At 41.8% G+C, this 18,225-nt stretch overlaps 1 protein-coding gene across 1 annotated transcript in view; it reads left to right on the top strand.

Moving 5' to 3' along the window:
- Window positions 1-686: 686 nt before the first annotated feature.
- The window catches only part of ETV6 (ETS variant transcription factor 6), a 187,458-nt gene continuing 169,919 nt past the window's right edge, over window positions 687-18,225 (top strand). The window contains exons 1-2 of the mRNA XM_042782840.1: window positions 687-713; window positions 1,006-1,135. Of these exons, the coding sequence (XP_042638774.1) occupies window positions 687-713; window positions 1,006-1,135 (157 nt within the window). The remainder of the gene's footprint in view (window positions 714-1,005; window positions 1,136-18,225) is intronic.

The following is an 18,225-nucleotide window of genomic DNA, read 5'->3' as shown; positions in this document are numbered from 1 at the left end:
GGAAAGGAAAAAGTTGATTCTAAGATGGAGAATGAAGGAACAAGAAAATACTCATTAATGTTCCAGAGAATTCCCAGCTATGAAGGAAAATATATATATATTGGATCTTTTTGGTTGTCCTTGTACAGTGAGATACACAGACAATAGAGAAGTCTTTCTTACTCATAGATTTAGTAACTAAATCTAGAACTTATCTTTAAAGCTACCACTTAGCCCCTATGGCTCACTCTCGTTGTTGTTGTTGTTATGTGCCATCGAGTTGGACTCGACTCATAGCGACCCCGTCCTTGGGTTTCCGAGATAGTATCACTACAGAAGTAGATTGCCCAACCTTCCTTCTGAGGAGTGGCTGGTGGGTTTGAACTGCCAGCCTTCTGGTTAGCAGTCAAGTGCCTTAGGCACTGCACTACCAGAGCTCTTCTTAGGTCTAAGTATATAATTATCCTTTGATTCCAAAAGCCAAACCCAGTGACATCAAGTTGGTGGTATAGTGGTTAAAGCATTCTGCTTCTAACCAAAAGATTAGAGGTTCGAATCCACCAGTTGCTCCATGGAAGAAAGCGGAGGCTGTCTGTTTCCATAAAGATTTACAGCCTTGGAAACCCTATGGGACAGTTCTCTTTCCTATAGGGTCGCTATCATGATACTTTGATTAGAAGCTAGGATCTGCAGAGAAGAAGAGAAACATGGATTTAATTTATTGGCGACGTTATGTGAGTTGGAAAATCTTCATTCGAACAAGCCACAGGGATGCATACTTACTGACCCCGTCCAAAGGAAAGCCCTATTTTAAACCTTTCCAGAGTTACGTTCTAAACCCCAAATACTAGGGATCTGAAGAACTGTGTGGAGCCTCTGGAGAGAGAACAAACCAGATGGCTTTCCCCCATGCTCTAAGGATCTCCATCTCCCTTTTGCTCCCCCAAGCCCCTCGATTTCACAACTCTGTTCCAAGGGTTTCATTGCCTTTTTCCCCTTCCCTCTTCTTGCCCTTATTTTTAACAGCAGGAACGGATTTCATATACACCTCCGGAGAGCCCCTTGCCGAATTACGCTTCCTCTACTCCACTTCATGTTCCAGTGCCTCGAGCGCTCAGGATGGAGGAAGATTCGATCCGCCTGCCAGCGCACCAGCGTGAGTGTCTGCGCTGTGAGGTCACAGTGGGGTAGGGAAAGGACCAACGGATAGATGCGGGAAGGCACAGGGTTGGGGGAGGGGGAGTGCACCTCAAGGCAGAGGGATACGACTTCCCTGCTTTGTGCAGCTTCTTTGGAACCTTTAGCTCCCCACCCCAAAATGTCTTTGAAAAACTTGAGATTCCTGTTCCTTGTTTTGTAATGTATTCCTTTCATCTGTGGCCATGATAAGCTTAAAAAATATATCGGGGAATGGGCAATGTATGTCAGAACCAACTGAATCTCCCAACGGGCAGGGTGGTTTTTTTGGGGGAAGTTTGTTTTCCTAAGTTTATACTTATTTTCCATTAATATTTACTTTGGCTCTAAATTTTGCTCAGTTTCTCAGTTTGGTGTTGAGCTCACTCCCTGCTTTGTTTTTAAGCAGACTGTGCTCCTCCTTTTTTCACAGTCTCTCTGTTTTTCCATGTTGGTTGATTTTCTTTCCTTAGCTTTATATACCTAGAGAAGTCCTTTGTCTTGACCCCCTTTTGCTCCTCTCTCTCTTGCTTCTCATGTACTTGCTTTCCTTCAACAGCTTCAGTCAGTCTGTAGTATTTCTGCCTTTCTCTGTCCCCACCCTTTGCCTCCACCACCGCCTGGGTTTGAAACTGCAACTGGCAACTTGGCAGATGATCAGGACCAACACACCTGTGCTACTGGTGCTAGCCTACAAAGCCACCAACACCTGTCCTCTGTCCTTACCTTTTTATCTTTCTTCTCTGTGCTGCTACCCAACCCAGGTGAAAAAATGTGATGGGAGCCGCTGGGGAGAGTGACTCACCTGATTCCCACCCTGATTATGGTATCCAAGAAAATGCCAGATTCGTTGGCTTGATTCTTGTGTCTGAGGGCACAGTCCAGGTTGTGGAGGACACTGGGCTGGGAGGGGGAGGGTCATCTTGACCCTTCCCTAGTTGTTTTCCAGTGACTTAGATAGTACCGTAGTCATGCTTACCATCTCTTTCTGGCATAATAATGCTCCCCAGATTATTCTCCTCCTCCTGTTCCACCTGTCCTCAGAAGCCACAGTAGGAGACAGATGTGATAATTCAGGAATCAGATGACTGTGGTGGTAGGAGATACTGGGGAAACATCAATGTTCACAGAATTGTTTGATGCTGTGGTCAAGGCATTCCTGCTTCACCTGGGCAGTTCATGTTCCCAAGAATCTACTAGTTTCTTCTCCACAAAGAATTGTTAAAGAAGTGAGTAGGGCTGCAGAAGTGCCACAACATGAGGGCGGGCACAGTTGACACCATGTCCGTTGTAAACCGAAGCATTAAGTTACTAGTGAGACAAACAGGATTGGAAAAGAAACAGCAGCCAGTCAGGTCATAGCAAAATTTCCTCCAGAAGCCCACTAGGTACCAGGATACAGAAATAAGAAAAACAGACAAAACTCTTGTAGAGCTTAAATTCTAGTTGTTGTTAGGTGCTGTGGACTCAGCTCTCACTCGCAGCAACCCTACACACAACAGAGTGAAACAACACCCATTCCTGTGCCATTCTCACAATCCTTGCTGTGTGTGAGTCCATCATTGCAACTGCTATGTCAGTCTATCTCCTTCAGGGTCTTCCCTTTTTCGCGGACCCTCCACTTTACCAACATGATATCCTTCTCCAGGGACTGGTCCCTTCTGACAACATGACCAGAGTATATGAGACGAGGTCTGGCCATTCATGCTTCTAAGGACCATCCCAGCTATACTTCTTCCAAGACACATTTGTTCTTTCTTCTTGCAATCCATGGTATTTTCAGTGTTCTTCACCACCACCATGATTCAAATACATCAGTTCTTCTTCAGTCTTCTTTATTCATTGTTAAATTCTAGTGTTGTTGTTGTTGTTATGTGCCGTCGAGTCGACCCTAACTCATAGCAACCCCTCCTTGGGTTTCCGAGGCAGTATCGCTACGGAAGTAGGATTGCCCAACCTTCCTTCTGAGGAGTGGCTGGTGGGTTTGAACCGCTAGCCTTCTGATTAGCAGTCAAGTGCTTTAGCCACTATGCTACCAGAGCTCCTAAAATTCTAGTAGGGAGATTAAATATAATTGGCAGTGCTTGTCCCTAACAGGCTGAGTTTTCTTTCGTAGCTTTTTATTCCTATATTTTGAGACATCCTCTAAGGAGGCCATAATTCCTGGTTTGCCTCTGGATGCCTTTACATATGTGAGCTTTTTCATCATAGTTTGTTTTGTTTTTTAACTATAGTACTTTTTTCTTTTTCTCATCATAGTCTTTCCATAAGAAATTATTGTAGTAAAAACAAATAAACATATTGAACTGGTAGCCAGGAGACATTAACTCTTAACTAGTTCTGCTGTAAACTAGCTGTTTGATGGTGGGTCAGTCATTAAACTAAGGTTTCCGTCCATACAGTATTGTGGTTGGACAGGAGACTCTTTTAACAGCCCTCTTAAGTTTAAAAGGTTAGGATTCTCATCTAAGACGTCATTTTCCCTGCTCACAACTGTTTTTCTCCATAGTAACACTAAATTTTCTTGACTAGACAGTTTTCTCATTGAGCCATGTCTGTCCTGTTTACCAGTATTGTACCAGATCCTATTCTGTACCTAACATGCAATGATAGTGAACACTTATTGTGGGATTAATAAATGTGCCAGGCCCTGTGTAAAGTCTTGTATATAAATGATTTCTTAAAATTCCTACAACAATACCTATGAGGTAGATATTCTTTTTGCCCCCATGTCATACATAAGGAATTTAGGACTTAGAGAATTTAAATAATTTGTCACGGCAACACAGCTAGTAAGTGGTCTCAGTCTCAGTTCTGTCTGACTCCAGAGCCTTGTCCAGTATACCACTATGTAAGTATGTGATTAGTAAACATTTTTTTTCAGTGGATGGATAGATTCACAGTATCTCTTAGCCATTCTTCACAAATGGTGGCCATAGCAGTGATTTATGGCTGGAATCTGTTCTAACTGATCAATCAGTTATCATTTTTTCCATATCACCCTTGTTTGGCTGGCTGGCTGGATCCCCACATAGGTAATTATCAGATATAGGGCTGTAGCACATTACTGCTGACCTTGGAATATAATCAGTTGTTGGAATGTGAATTCAGGGCAGGGTGAAGATTTTACCTGAAAGCCTACTCTGTGGTCACCTAACTTTAGATATCCCTCCTTGGTAATCTGCACGAGCCCCGAGGTGACATGTTGTTTCAGACATCTGGAATGAATCATCTGAAAGTGGAGGTTCCCAGGCTCTTGCTGTTTGTCCTCAGCTGGGGCTTTCCGAACGTAGCCGAGCTGCCCTCCTCTCTCTCCTGTTCCAGGGCTTGGTTGCTCATCATACTGCTTGAGAAGCATCTCCTGGAGCTCCTACGATGGTTGAGGCTTTGCCACATACTTGAAGAAGCATCTCAGCTGGGTTTCCAACCCTAAAAGAAAATAAATATTCTAACAAGGGAATTGGGTTATTGCTGTTTTAATCTGGGATTCCAGACAGTTCCCAGTGGAATGCTCATGGAAAGTACGGGGAAGAATCTGAGAGCCAGCACAGCAGCAGGACATTTATGGTATTGCTAGGTTGAGAGCATTTTTAGCTGCTTGTTTTAGAGAGATACTCACCAGACTGGTCTATCTCAGGGTGGCTTCTTTTCACCAGTTATCCTCAATGATTTCCAGATAAACATTTCAAGTCTTCCCGTTTCGCCTCCTTTCTTAAAGTCTATTCTTTCCTGGGTAGGAGGTACCCGTTGTGGTCGAGCCAATTCAGACTCATAGCGACCCTGTAAGGACAGACTAGAACTGTTCCATAGCGTTTCAAGGCTGTGGTCTTTACAGAAGCAGGCTGCTACGTGTTTCTTCCACAAGCCAAGTGCTTAACCACTGCGCCACCAGGGCTCCTTCCGGGAATAGGGGAGAGGGGGTGGATTATAGCATTGAAGATTCTCATACCAAGGGTTTGTGGTAGTTTTGTTCTGCAGACTCACTGATACACCCAAACTGAAGACACAGTGTGACAAATTAGCAAGCTATTGAGAAGTAGAAAGTGATACCTTTTCCTTTTGTTTGCCTGTGACTAAAGCAAAGTGATAAATGGAACAAAGTGTTAAGTGGTGATTAGGGAGGACTTGAAAGACTGGGAGGACAGTCTGGGCCTAGGAAAGGAGAGAGCTAAGGGGAGAAGGGCCAGCCCACTACCAGCCTGTTCTGACTCACATGCTACCCAAGTTTGCAGAACAGTGTCCTGCAGGAGAGCAAACAGGAGTATGGGAGTATGTTTATTGAGAGGATAGAAAGGGCTTCTTTTCTTTTTATTTCTCCTTCCATAAAGGATACTGATTTTTTATTATTATTTTAAGTTTGAGGTTATAGAAGGCCTGAAATGCAACAATTATGACAGATTGGTTAAACAAACAAACATGTACTTTTCGTTAAAGAGAATATAATCCTTTCATGATACCTTAAACACTTAAAGGACCAAGTGGGCCCCCAAGAGTGCTGGTGCAGATCAAGCTCTGAAGGGCTGCTGCTTGGACCAAGGATGCCCTTTTCCATTTCTCACTAGGGGACAAGCCTCGGTGTGAAGGAGAGACTTTTCCTAATTTGTGTGCCCAAAGGCCACTTTTTTCTGAATTCAGGAGGTAGTTAAGGCCGAGGGGGACAGTTTTTCTAATTTGTACAAAGGCACCTCATGGTACCTGTTTATTTGCAGAGAGCTGTGTGGTGTTCCCAGCAGCCCATGATGTAATGCTCAGCCACAAACAGTGATTTCAGGCTCAGCCATGCAATAATAAGTATATTTCAGATTCATTAGACACAACTTAAATAAATATTGGAACCTAGAACTCATTCATCATATCTAATAGGGTTATTGTTAATCATGTTTCGGCTTAAGAAGTAGCCATAGTGGCCACTCAGAGTTTTCTAGAGTCGGAATACCAGAAGTAGTCCCTTGGCTCTACTTCCTTTCCTTGTGAATCTTTGAAAATTCTTACATTACTACTACTGCTTGTGTGTGTTTAGTAACTTGATTTAATGCCACCCTTTGGCTATGTTACCTTGCTCCTCACCCACTTGGCTATTTTGCATACTCAGCAGAGTAACTGAGTTTAACACAATCACATGACCAGCAAAGCTGTATTAGAAGAGGATGGGAAAAAAGGGACTCAGTGTCTGTCTTTTGCTAATTGGCTGGAGCAACAATTTTATATACATTTCAAGTTATTTTGGTTCCCAAAGGAAGAAACAAAAATGAGAGTTAAATATCATAGTTAATGTTTCATATTGGTATAATTGGTAGTGTGTTCATGTATATTATGTCATTTAATCATGCAACAGTCTTTGAAGTAGGTGTTAACTAATTCTGTTTGATTGGTGAGATGACTGTGGCTTAGGCAGGATTATCCAGGTTCGCATGATATGAGGAGGGTCTAATTCTTTTGCACTTAACACATCACCATTTGGCTTTCTTAGGAGCTCTGGTAGCATAGTGGCTAAAGCACTTGACTGCTAACCAGAAGGCTGGTGGTTCAAACCCACCAGCCACTCCTTGGAAGGAAGGTTGGGCAATCCTACTTCCGTAGTGATACTGCCTTGGAAACCCAAGGAGGGGTCGCTATGAGTCGGGGGCTGACTTGACGGCACATAACAACAACAGGAGGGAAAAAAAATGGCAGAATTTTGTGTAGGACTTGAAACTAGCAGCCTTAGAGGACCTGCTGACTATTGGGGTCTGAGCAAACATGGATACAGAGCCTGGTAGTAAATATGACTTCAGGAATGTCATTTGACTGCTGATTTGTGTGAACCTCCAGCAGGCTGGCTTCCTCCTGTCAGTAGAATGAGAGAGAAAGGGTCAGGAATGTGAACCTGTTACTATGGACAGTTCATTCTGGTTTTGCTCACTCCCATCTGCTGCTCCTCCCTCTTTACTCTCTCATGAGCTCAGGTTGACGTTCAGTTTATCTCTGCAACCACAAAGGCAAAACTGGTTGTAAAGGCCTCAGAGGCCAGCTCTGGGAGTGTCCCTCACCCTAGCACCCACAATTTCTGGTATTTCACTAGGGATTACCTCCTGGGAGCAGGGTCCCATTTCTTTTTGAAGTTCCCAAAGGAGAAAGCATGCTGACAGAAAGGGCTTGGTGGAGGGATGGACACAGGGAAGAGGTAACTATCAGGAGGAAGTATGAGGGGAGATGTTGCATTGTGGTAAATTGTGGTCAATGTCATAAGACAAAGTGTATGTGAACTGCTGTATGGAAAGTGAATTTGCTCTGTAAATTTTCACCCAAATCACAATTTTAAAAAAATTATTAAAAAAACCCCAAAAACCAGAAAGGGCTTGGGTCAGACAAACCTGAGTGGGCTTGAATTCCAGGGCTGTCTCTATATCAGAATTTGGAATAGTACCTAGTGATGAGGGTAAGGATTGGAGCTGATTTCTGTATAAAACCTAACACAGTGATAGTGTGTGGCTCATGGGGGCCAAGTATTTGCAGTTTTCAGGGCTTGTAAGTAGCCTATTTTGAAGGTGGCATTCCCATTTTCAAAGCATATTTTGGCCAAGAGAAGCATGTAAGTCCTTGTTTGTCTGTTTACTTAGAGAAAGGGCCTAGATAGTATTACATAGTATTGAGACTGATTTTCCTGTTACAGTAGAAATAAGCTTTGTTCTGTAACCACTCTTCATGATTTCTGGAAACTCAGTTCTGTTCTAGGGCAGTCCACCCAAGGCCTTTTATTTAGCTACATAAATAGCCATGCCACATTTGTGCCTCAGCCTAGAACTTGTTATTCACTAGTCTTGCACAAATCTGTAAGTCTCCTTCCTCAGCTGCCCCCCACCCCTTCTTCTAACACTTATCAAATCTTCCCTTGTCCTTTCCCTTTATCAGTGTTCCAAAAATGGCCTCTCTACACACAGCTGCCTGTGACGTGCGGTGACATCACCAACAGAGTTGAAGCAAGGACATGGGGAAGAATATTTCATTCTCAGTCTCTTGACAAAGCAATAATTACTTCTGACAAAGTTGGCCAGCCATTAACATTTTGTACTTTCTTCCCTCTTAAGCCTTCTTTCAGGTGCCTTCACTTTTCTTTACATTCGAATGTTTGAAGGATTTCTGTTTCACCAGCAGCACATGTGGCTATACAAGGGCCCTGGTTAACAGCTTCAAACAGCTTGAAGAGAAAAAAACAGCCCAGAACAGAACAGCCAGGATACTTTGGAAGGGAAATTTCCTTTTTGGGTTTGCTCTCTGAAAGAATTTCCAATGCAGGCAGACGTTAATTCCTAGCTGCATGCTTCCTGATAAGGAAGCAGCTTCAATAAATGCAGCTATTTATAGATGTCTTTAAAAATATATATATATAACCAAAGGTTTATTGCCCTTTCCTTTCACTTCACATCTCATGCCGTGAACTCCGAGTACATTTAAGGCAGTTCCTCCGGCATAAGCTCTGACAGAGTGGCTCTGATCTTGGGGAGATAGTGAGGGGAGGGGAGGAAGAAGAATGGCATAGCTGTCTCTTTAGTTCTATCGGCTCTCTCTTTGCTTGGAATTCTGAAATAGACCTTGGGAAGCTATTGACAGTTGGTTGTCCCTGATTGGTGCTGTGGGTTATTTATGTGAGCCCAGAGATGCCCAGCTATATTCTAGATCCAACATTGACTGTTTATGATGGGCTGAGAAGAGAAGGACTGAGGGAGTTAAGGTACTTGGGTAGGTACTTAAAAGGTAAAACAAAAGGTTGGAGGTTTGAGTCCACCTAGAAGCATCTTGGAAGAAAGGCGTGGTGATGTACCTTCAAAAGGTCAAAGTCATGAGAATCCAATGGAGGGAGCACAATTCTACTCTGACATACTTGGAGTCACCATGAGTTGGTAGGATAAAAAATCAGTATGCTGTTGGTTTGACCTATACTTTCCTAAGTTACTCCCCACCTCCTCTTCATTATCAGAAAGCATTGATTGAGCTGACTATTTAAAAATACCATAAAATTTCCATTCTTAAATAATGGATATTTTCTTCCATTTTGCCTGAGTGAGGCCTCATCAGTAACTCAGACTCCTGGAGTTTCTGGCTGGAATGACAGTGAAAACTTCCTTCTTATGCTTTTCCAGAGGTAAATGTTAGCACGGACCTTCGAGTATTACTGATTTCACTGTTGGCATAGGTGGATTTTGATTCTCAGTTCCTATACCATGTATGAGTATTTTGGGGTTCTTTTCTCTTGGTCTTTTCTGAGTATAAGGGTAGAATGGGATTTGAGAGACTTAAAGTTTTCCTGACTCTAGCCACAAGCTAACTGTAAATTCCCAAGTATAATGAGTCACTCTGCCTCTGTATTTATTGCTTCGTCTTGGGTAGGTGGATTAAACTCCATTCTTTTGAAATTCATGTCTATTTCTGCTACTTTAAATCATGCATACAAATAACTCTCAAGTGGTGCTCAAAGATGCCAGTAATAGAGATGTATATTGCTCATATAGATAATGAATAGAGTTGTAGGTGTGTGGTTGATGCAGATTGGAGCCTAGAAGGAAAAGTCCACCCATGCAGGGCTGGATAGGGAACATGTTTACTTTTAGGCTGTGGGCATTAACTAATGTTCACTAAGGAGAATGAAGATTTATAAAGAGAAATATAGCACACTTTTTTTTTTTTTTTTAAATTGTGGTAAACATGTTTTTGTTGTTGTTGTTGTTGTGTGCCGTCGAGTCGGCCCTGACTCATAGCGCCCCCTCCTTGGGTTTCTGAGGCAGTATCGCTACGGAAGTAGATTGCCCAACCTTCCTTCCGAGGAGTGGCTGGTGGGTTTGAACCGCCAGCCTTCTGGTTAACATATATGTAATAAAACATTTTGCAATTCAATGATTATATATATATATATAATTTGGTAACTGTATAACCATTACTAGGAGCTCTGGTAGCATAGTGTCTAAGGCACTTAACTGCTAACCAGAAGGCTGGTGGTTCAAACCCACCAGCCACTCCTTGGAAGGAAGGTTGGGCAATCTACTTCCGTAGTGATACTGCCTCGGAAACCCAAGGAGGGGTCACTATGAGTCGGGTCTGACTCTATGGCATATAACAACAACAACAACATAACCATTACTACTGTCCTTTTCCAAATTATTCCACCACAATTAACAGAAAACTCAGTGGTTCCTAAACAGTGATTCTCCCTTTTCCCTGCCTCCCACCCCTAATAACCACTAGTAAGCTTTGTTCTCTACATTTACCTATTTCATATAAGTGGGATCTATATAAGTATTGCCTGTTCATGAGTGACTGACTTATTTCACTCTGCATAATTTTTTCAAGATTCACCCATGTTGTAGCATGTATCAGTATTTCATTTATCTTTATGGCTGAGATATGTATAGGGGAGCTTTAGTGGCATAGTGCCTGAGGCATTTGACTCCTAACCACAAGGCTGGCAGTTCAAACCCACCAACCACTCCTCACAAGAAAGACTGGGCAATCTACTTTCATAGAGATAGGTACTACCTCAAAAACTCAAGGAGGGATTGCCGTGAGTTGGAATTGACACACACACACATACATACATACACACACACATATGTAATGCAAAAAAAAACACAACCACTACTGTGGAGTCGGATCCGACTCATAGCGCCCCCTCCTTGGGTTTCTGAGGCAGTATCGCTACGGAAGTAGATTGCCCAACCTTCCTTCCGAGGAGTGGCTGGTGGGTTTGAACCACCAGACTTCTGGTTAGCAGTCAAGTGCCTTAGGTATTATGCTACCAGAGCTCCCTCAAACATGTTATTGTTCACTGATTCCAGAGGAGAAGTACAAGGGATATTAGCAGTGGCACATTATCTAGAAATGCTAAGTATCATGGTCACTCACTTGATTTCAAGTGCTCAACATCAGATTTTAGTGCAGATGGTCATATTTCAATGATACAAGAAATTGTAGTAAATTTCAGCTATAATTTTTTTTTTTTTGAGGATGCCCTCCTGCAAGGAAATATGGAAATGCAGTGCCTGACTCCATTGGATCCTTCTCTACACTGCCGAAGCTTGAGATCAGGTTAATGCTTTTATGAGATGGGAACTGAAACCAGTTCCTAAGGCTTTTTGGTCTCCTGAAGACACCTCCCTTGGCCACTCCATCCTTAATGCTAGTTCCCAGAACCTAGCAGCTAAATCGCAAGCTGCTCTCCTGATCTTAAAGCCGCCTTCTGACCTGAGAGTTCCCAATGAGCTGGCCTTTTGCCTTCTGCATTACACCCAGGTATAGCTTCTGGTAACAACCTACTTGACCCCAAACTGTGTGAGGTGTGGGAATCCCTTCCATGATTTGAGGCATGTTTGCCTTTCCTGTCACGTACAAAAACTATAATCTGCACTTTTTTCCCCTCCCCAGGTACCATCCACTGGGCTTCTGGCTTCCCAGAGCCAGCTAATCTGCATGGGTAGGCCACCCTCTCCTCCTGCAGCAGGCCCCATAGCACATGCACAATTAATATTGCATTAATTAATTACAGGGAGTGGGGGAAGCACAGTTGGCAAGAGGATGAAGGCTTTCAGCTTCTAAAGTGAAAGCTTTGATGCTGAGCTTTAAAGTACATTTCCATCCGCCTCAGCCAGCAGAGAGAATCCGTGACACTTACACCATCCCCTGGGTATGAAAACTCACACCCAAGAAACTTTCTAAATAGAGACCCTGCTCTAGTTAGTAGAATCGTCTATTCGGTGTCACAGACTGTGAAAAGGGGGTGTTGGATTATGGAAGAAAGAATTACCTAAAGCGGCAAAGCTGATGAGGGGTTTTATTTTGTCCTCTTAAATAGTTCTTGGGTCACCAACATCAGGAGTTCTTCGTAGAGAAAGAAGTATGAGCAAGTGACTCGGTGCCAACCTTCTTGAGGAAATGAAATGATTCTCCTTCCTCCTTATATGCCTTACTTCAGAAAGTAGCCATAAGGCAATACAGTCCCCAAACCTGTTGTTTTGAGGACTTGGAGGCTAATGTCATCTTGGCATATTTTACTACTAGATTTGAACAAAGTGGAGGAGAAAATGCTGTACTTTCTTTATCATTCTGATTTCTTCCACACAGTCGTTCTTGTGGTTCTGACTCCCACACTTAGACTTTTCACTTCTCGTGTGAGGTGGTAATGAAGCTGCCTTTCAAAATCCCCTTCGTGGACAGATTGGTTTTGTTCCCCTGTTTACAACTCTGTCAAACATTTGTGTGGGGCTCTTGCTGACTTTAAACTTAGCTAGGAATCAAATATTCACCCAGATAATTGAAGTTTTATTTTAAAAGATTTTTAGGAACACAGAAGTTGAAATCCTCTGAGAGATTGTCCTTGAGACTCTTGAGTTTAAAAATGCCCTTTTAAATTGTATTTTAATTCCCTGATCAAGAGCTGAAAGGACCTTCCAACCAAAACCAAACTCACTGCCGCCAAGTCAGTCCCCCCTCATAGCAATTCTCACTGGGTTTCCGAGGCTGTAGATCTTTATGGAAGCAGACCGCCTCATCTTTCTTCCACAGAGTGACTGATGGATTTGAACCACTGACCTTTTGGTGAGCAGTCAAATGCCTTAACCACTACACCTCCAGAGCTCCTGAAAGGAATTCAGAGACCCTTAAAAATTGAAAAAAGATGTAAAATTTGTTTTTATCAAATAAGTGTTTTTTTGTTTTTAATTGTAGGCAAAGTTTTTTCTTTGAATGACATTACATGGAAGTATGTGTGTATATGTGGGAGAGAGAGAGAAAGGGGGAGAGAGAGAGAGAGAGAGAAAGAGAGCGCAAATGTGAGAATGTACTTTGGTTTGGATTGTCCCACAGCAATTGCTCTAAATGTCTGCTTCACAAAGCTGTTTTGATGATTCCTACCACCCAAAGTGATTCAGGGAAAAAACTTAAAGAAATACAACTGGGTATTGTAGCATTGATATTGTATATCCAGCTGTGTAGCAATTTCATGTCTGGTACTTCTTTGTCTGTTTAAGGAGTATTGAGATTCAGAAAGCGAATAGCTTCTAAACTTTCATTGTCCAGCTAGTACTCCTTTGGGCCTCAGGACAGAGGGCTTATAGTGATCTGTGAACAAGGTCAATGTTGTATTTAGGCAGCATACATTGTCGCCCAGTTGCCATGATTAAAGAGTGCACTGAACTTAAATATCTCCCCAGAGGAACTACCATGGTGCCTAAAATTCCATCATTAAGATACATTCTTTTTGGATCAGGCATTGTTTCCACCAAGCACCACTTTTAAAAGCAAATAGCTGGGATAGAGATACTTTAAGTCTGTGATATCTGATTGAAAATTGGTTTATCACTTCTTTTGAATCTTTTGAAATACAAGGACCTTAGACAGAAATGGAGGGTCAGAGATGGTTCATAGAGTGGGAAATAAAGTCCATAATTTGGCATAGGGTTGGAGACAGGTATCAGGCTAGATGGAAAATCTGTGCTCCTTGACAGACAAAATGTTGGGATGCTGAACCTCTGAGCTCAGGATGAGCAATCTGCTACTTACTGTGCGTGGCTATAGACCTCAAGACATCCCTAGGATCAGTCTGGTTGGAACAAAGTTGAACCCTTCCAGGACAAGGCCATCTTGAAACTGTGCAAATCATCTACATTTCTTTGAGAGTAGTGAATATTGGGATGTAAATATGAACTCTTAAGTCTTTAAACCGTTCTTACCAAAATGTAGCCATTTTTATTGAGTGACTAAATTCTATCATAATTCTAAGACCATGCAGGTGTATAAGGGGACGTGTTACTCCAAGTCCTGAGCTGAAATAGAAAAATCTTGACCCTTGGAAAACTTTAAGAAGCTAGTCAGAGATGGGTGGCTTATATATGTGTTGAGGGGTGAACATGTAGAATTTGAGAGAAAGATTCTTCATAGCTCTGCCTATGTATTAACAACTTATATTGATTGAGTGCAACAGTAGGCAGTTTTTACATGCATTATATCATTTAATACTCACAACAATCCTGTGAACTGAGTATTATTATTCTCTCTTTACTAATGAAAAATGAGGCTTAAGCAGGTTAAGGACCTTGGCCAAAGTCATAGAGGTGGTAAGTAGTAGAGTAGATAGGCCAGGATCTTTCTACTCCACAACTTCCCCCCAAGCATAAGCCAAAGACCTTTTCCTTGAATCATTCTTGTTAAGAACATACAGAACAGCATTGGACCCCTTTGAGATCTAGCTGTGGTTAAAATCTCATAAATTTTAGAAAAATAAAATAACCCACAAAATAAAATTTTAAAGCCACCCCACAAAAAACACCTACCGCAACCTAAAACCTCAGGGTTAATATATTCAGATTTCATTGAACTATATGATTCACTCTGGTCCTTTAAATATTGCTCTGTTTCCTGGTAAATAATATCCCTTTCAAGGGACTGGCACATGAATAATGTCATAAGAGCAGATCCTGTCACCCTGCCATTCTACTGCAAATATAATTGCAGGGTGAAAATCCTGGGTCATCTTAGTTCCTTATCTATCTGTGTCTCTTCTTGTCCCACTGCTTGATATGTGCAGTTTCATGTTCAATATCACTCCCTCTTTTTGTGCTTTAGGTCTCTATGTTGTTTCCTTTTCACAACTTTTATATATATATTTTAATGAAGTGTTTTCAAATGAAGAACTAAAACTTAACTGAGTCTGGTAGTTTCCTACTAATGCCACTTGCTAAGAAGCTTCATAAAATACTATATATTCACTTCAGCACAGCTGCTCTGAGCTCTCACCCACTTAGTCATTCACAATATGTTTGAGAAATTAATTTTTATAAGACTATGGTTTGAGATATTTCCTCTCTCCATCTCTTACATAAAACCCTCACTGGGAAAGTTTGTGTGGAAAAAACCCACCACCCTAGATCAGAGGTTATTTGGCAATATATGTGCTTTAGACAGTGGTGTCACTGGGGGTGGGGTGTTGCAGGGAGTGCAGACCACACTAGGTGACACTGGTCAGAGGGGGTGACACCAAAATGGCTGTCTATAAGACTTTTGTGCAATGTGTCAGCAGAGATTTATTATTACTATTTGTAAAAACATCCCTGTAGTTAAGTTACAACCGCAAAAACATTTTTCGTTAAGCCCAGATTTTATGTGTCAATATACCTACAAGGCTAAACCTCTATGCTAATGTACTTTTTGAACCTTTTGAAGTACTCTGGTCAGAGCTGTCATTACCCAATTACAGTGATTCTTTGAATCACATGGTTTTGCCCGCATGTGCTACAAGCAAGTACTGTTGTTTTCATTACTGCTGGTGTGTTTATAGGTGCTGATTTTGTCAAATTTTCTGGTGTTTCAGCTACAATATTGTGATAAGTAGTATTTGTGAATCCATATCAATAACTTTTTTGAAAATGAAGTAATAAAGAAAAAGAAGGAAGAAAATTTTTTAAAAAAGGCTTCTGCTTAGTTACTAATAATGTAATTAGTAATGTATTTCAGTGTAGATTTTACAAAACAGTTTTGTTGCTAGTATTCATATAATCTCGGAAACCCAAGGAGAGGTCGCTATGAGTCAGGTCCAACTCGACAGCATATAACAACAACAACAACATAACAACATTCATATAATCTAAGAAATGCCATATTTAAGCAATTTACAACTGTATTTATCACATATTATTCTATGATTAAAATTAATGATAAGCATTATTAAGGCTTGTATGTTGTTTAGTATGGGAGGAGGTCTGTGAGGGTAGGAGTGACACCAAGAGTTGCCACACTGGGTGACACCACCCCTAGTGACACCACTGGCTTAAAAAAACCAAGAAACCAAACTCACCACCGTTGAGTCAATCTCAACTCATAGCGACCCCTCCTTGGATTTCCGAGGCAGTACCTCTACAGAAGTAGATTGCTCAGTCTTCCTTCTGAAGCATAGCTGGTGAGTTTGAATCTCCAACCTTCTGGTTAGCATTCAGATGCCTTAGGCATTGTTGTTACTTGCCATTGAGTCAGACCCGACTCACAGCGACCCCTCCTTGGGTTTCCAAGGCAGTATCACTATGGAAGTAGATTGCCCAACCTTCCTTCCGAGGAGTGGCTGGTGGGTTTGAACCACCAGCCTTCTGGTTAGCAGTCAAGTGCCTTAGGCACTATGCTGCCAGATTTTCTTCATTAGAAATACTATAGTCTTTCTACCAGCAACCTCAAGTTCATGTGTGAGACCAAGGGGGAAACAAGAGTAGGTGCTTCGTGTAGAAGTGCCATGTGTATGTGATGACTGTAGGGGGTGTGTCTGTGAGTATGTGATATATATATATATGTGTGTGTATGGATATGTACATTTCTTCATGGAAGCTAGACATTGATTCCCTTTTGGAGAGATAAAACTCTTGGTCTTACACAGTACTTGAGGGAGGGCAAGGGCACAGGAGAATGAAGAGGAGGGAGGAAGGGGTGAATCAGGGCCAGTTTCAGTGGGATCTTTCTCCCACCCCTCCTTGTGAAAGCTGAACTATTTATCCCAGCATCGCAGCGGCAGCAGCAGCCGAAAGCCAGGGGTGTTTTCAGGACTCAGCTGCCAAAGTTGCTTGAAACAGCTCTGCTCAAAGGCATATGCTAGGCTCACTTCTGAGGGAAATTTCCTTTTTGGGGAAGTTGAAGCAAAGGAATTTCCTGTGTGGGCAGACAGAGCTTCCTGACTTGAAGGCTTCTTGGAAGGGAAACAGTTTCATAATGAAATGACAAATTAAAGACATACCAGCCGGGTTCACTTCAAAACAGCTATTGAGATTGCAGGCAATGCCCTATTATACTTCCTCACAGAGCAAAAATAAATCCCATCCTGACAGGTTTCTGTATTCTGGATTATATCCGTTCCCCCCCGCACCTTCCTTCACAGCCTTCTTCATTCTCCCTTCCTCCCACCCCCGCCATTAGCCGCCACCATCTCTATCTTTAACAGCTCTCAGGAGCAGCAAGCAAGGAGATTGGGAGCTTTTTTCTTGCTACCTTTCTTTCTGACTTCACCCATCCTTGACCTATACGAGGCCTAATAGGTTGTGTTGCAACCTCATGCTGCCAGGACTCACAAAAATGACTTGCTTTCCTTCCCCCTTTGACACAAAGCAATGATTGACGATATCTTCAGCAATGGGGAAAAATATGCAGCTATTTCTTCCATTGGCCTTTAAAATCTTGCAAGCAGTAAATGCAAGTGTTAACTCTGGTCTAGGAAGCCGAGTCTTAAGTCTTTGCTTTGTTGAAGGAAAGCTATGCTGGGCAGACAATGTTCTTGGACCTGAATATATCTTTCTTTACAGTTCAGCCAGCCTGCATGTTTTTGAACACTGACGTGAAGATACCTTACGAATTAATTCTTTTTTTTTTTAATGTCACAAACTAGAAGAAAGAGTGATGGCATTATCCTTTGGAGGAGTATTTGAGAGCAACCAATATTAATGTGTAATAATCATATTCTATCGCCAAGCTAATGAAAGAGAAAAGACACAGGTTTCAGAATCAGATTTCTAAGTTCATGTGCTAGCTCCAGCAATCTACAACTACTAGTATAACCATGATGAAGTCACCTAACATCTTGGCCTCAGTGTCCTAATACCTAAAATGGGTATACTGCTGTTCTTCACATTGTTGGGAAGAAATTAGGTTATGATTTCAAAAGCACTTTGTAAACTGTTAACAAAGCCTTTGCCAAATTGCATTTGTTATTTAGCTACTATTGGGATTTTTGGGGATTGAAATATAATAATAGGTTGAGACAGTAGAATTATAAAATTTGAAGATCAATTTAGCAAATGTTTATTAGAGGTTTTTCAATTTTTTTTAACTTGTTATTATGATTTGGCTGAAAGTTTACAGAGCAAATTAGTTTTCCATTCAACAATTCATACACATTTTATTTTGTAACATTTATTGCAATCCCCACAGTGTAACAGCACTCTTCTTACATCCCCCCTGTGTATAGCATTTCCATTTGTCCTTCTTTCCTATCCATTCCTGCATTCTAAGCTTTATCCCTGGGCAGATGCTGCCCTTTTGATCTCGAATGGTTGATTGTTCTAATGACTGCAT

The sequence above is a fragment of the Orycteropus afer genome, unplaced genomic scaffold (assembly GCF_000298275.1).
Source record: "Orycteropus afer afer isolate SDZICR_OR568_19922 unplaced genomic scaffold, OryAfe1.0 scaffold00488, whole genome shotgun sequence".
Taxonomy (NCBI): Eukaryota; Metazoa; Chordata; class Mammalia; order Tubulidentata; family Orycteropodidae; genus Orycteropus; species Orycteropus afer.
This window is presented reverse-complemented; position numbering and strand designations above follow the sequence as displayed.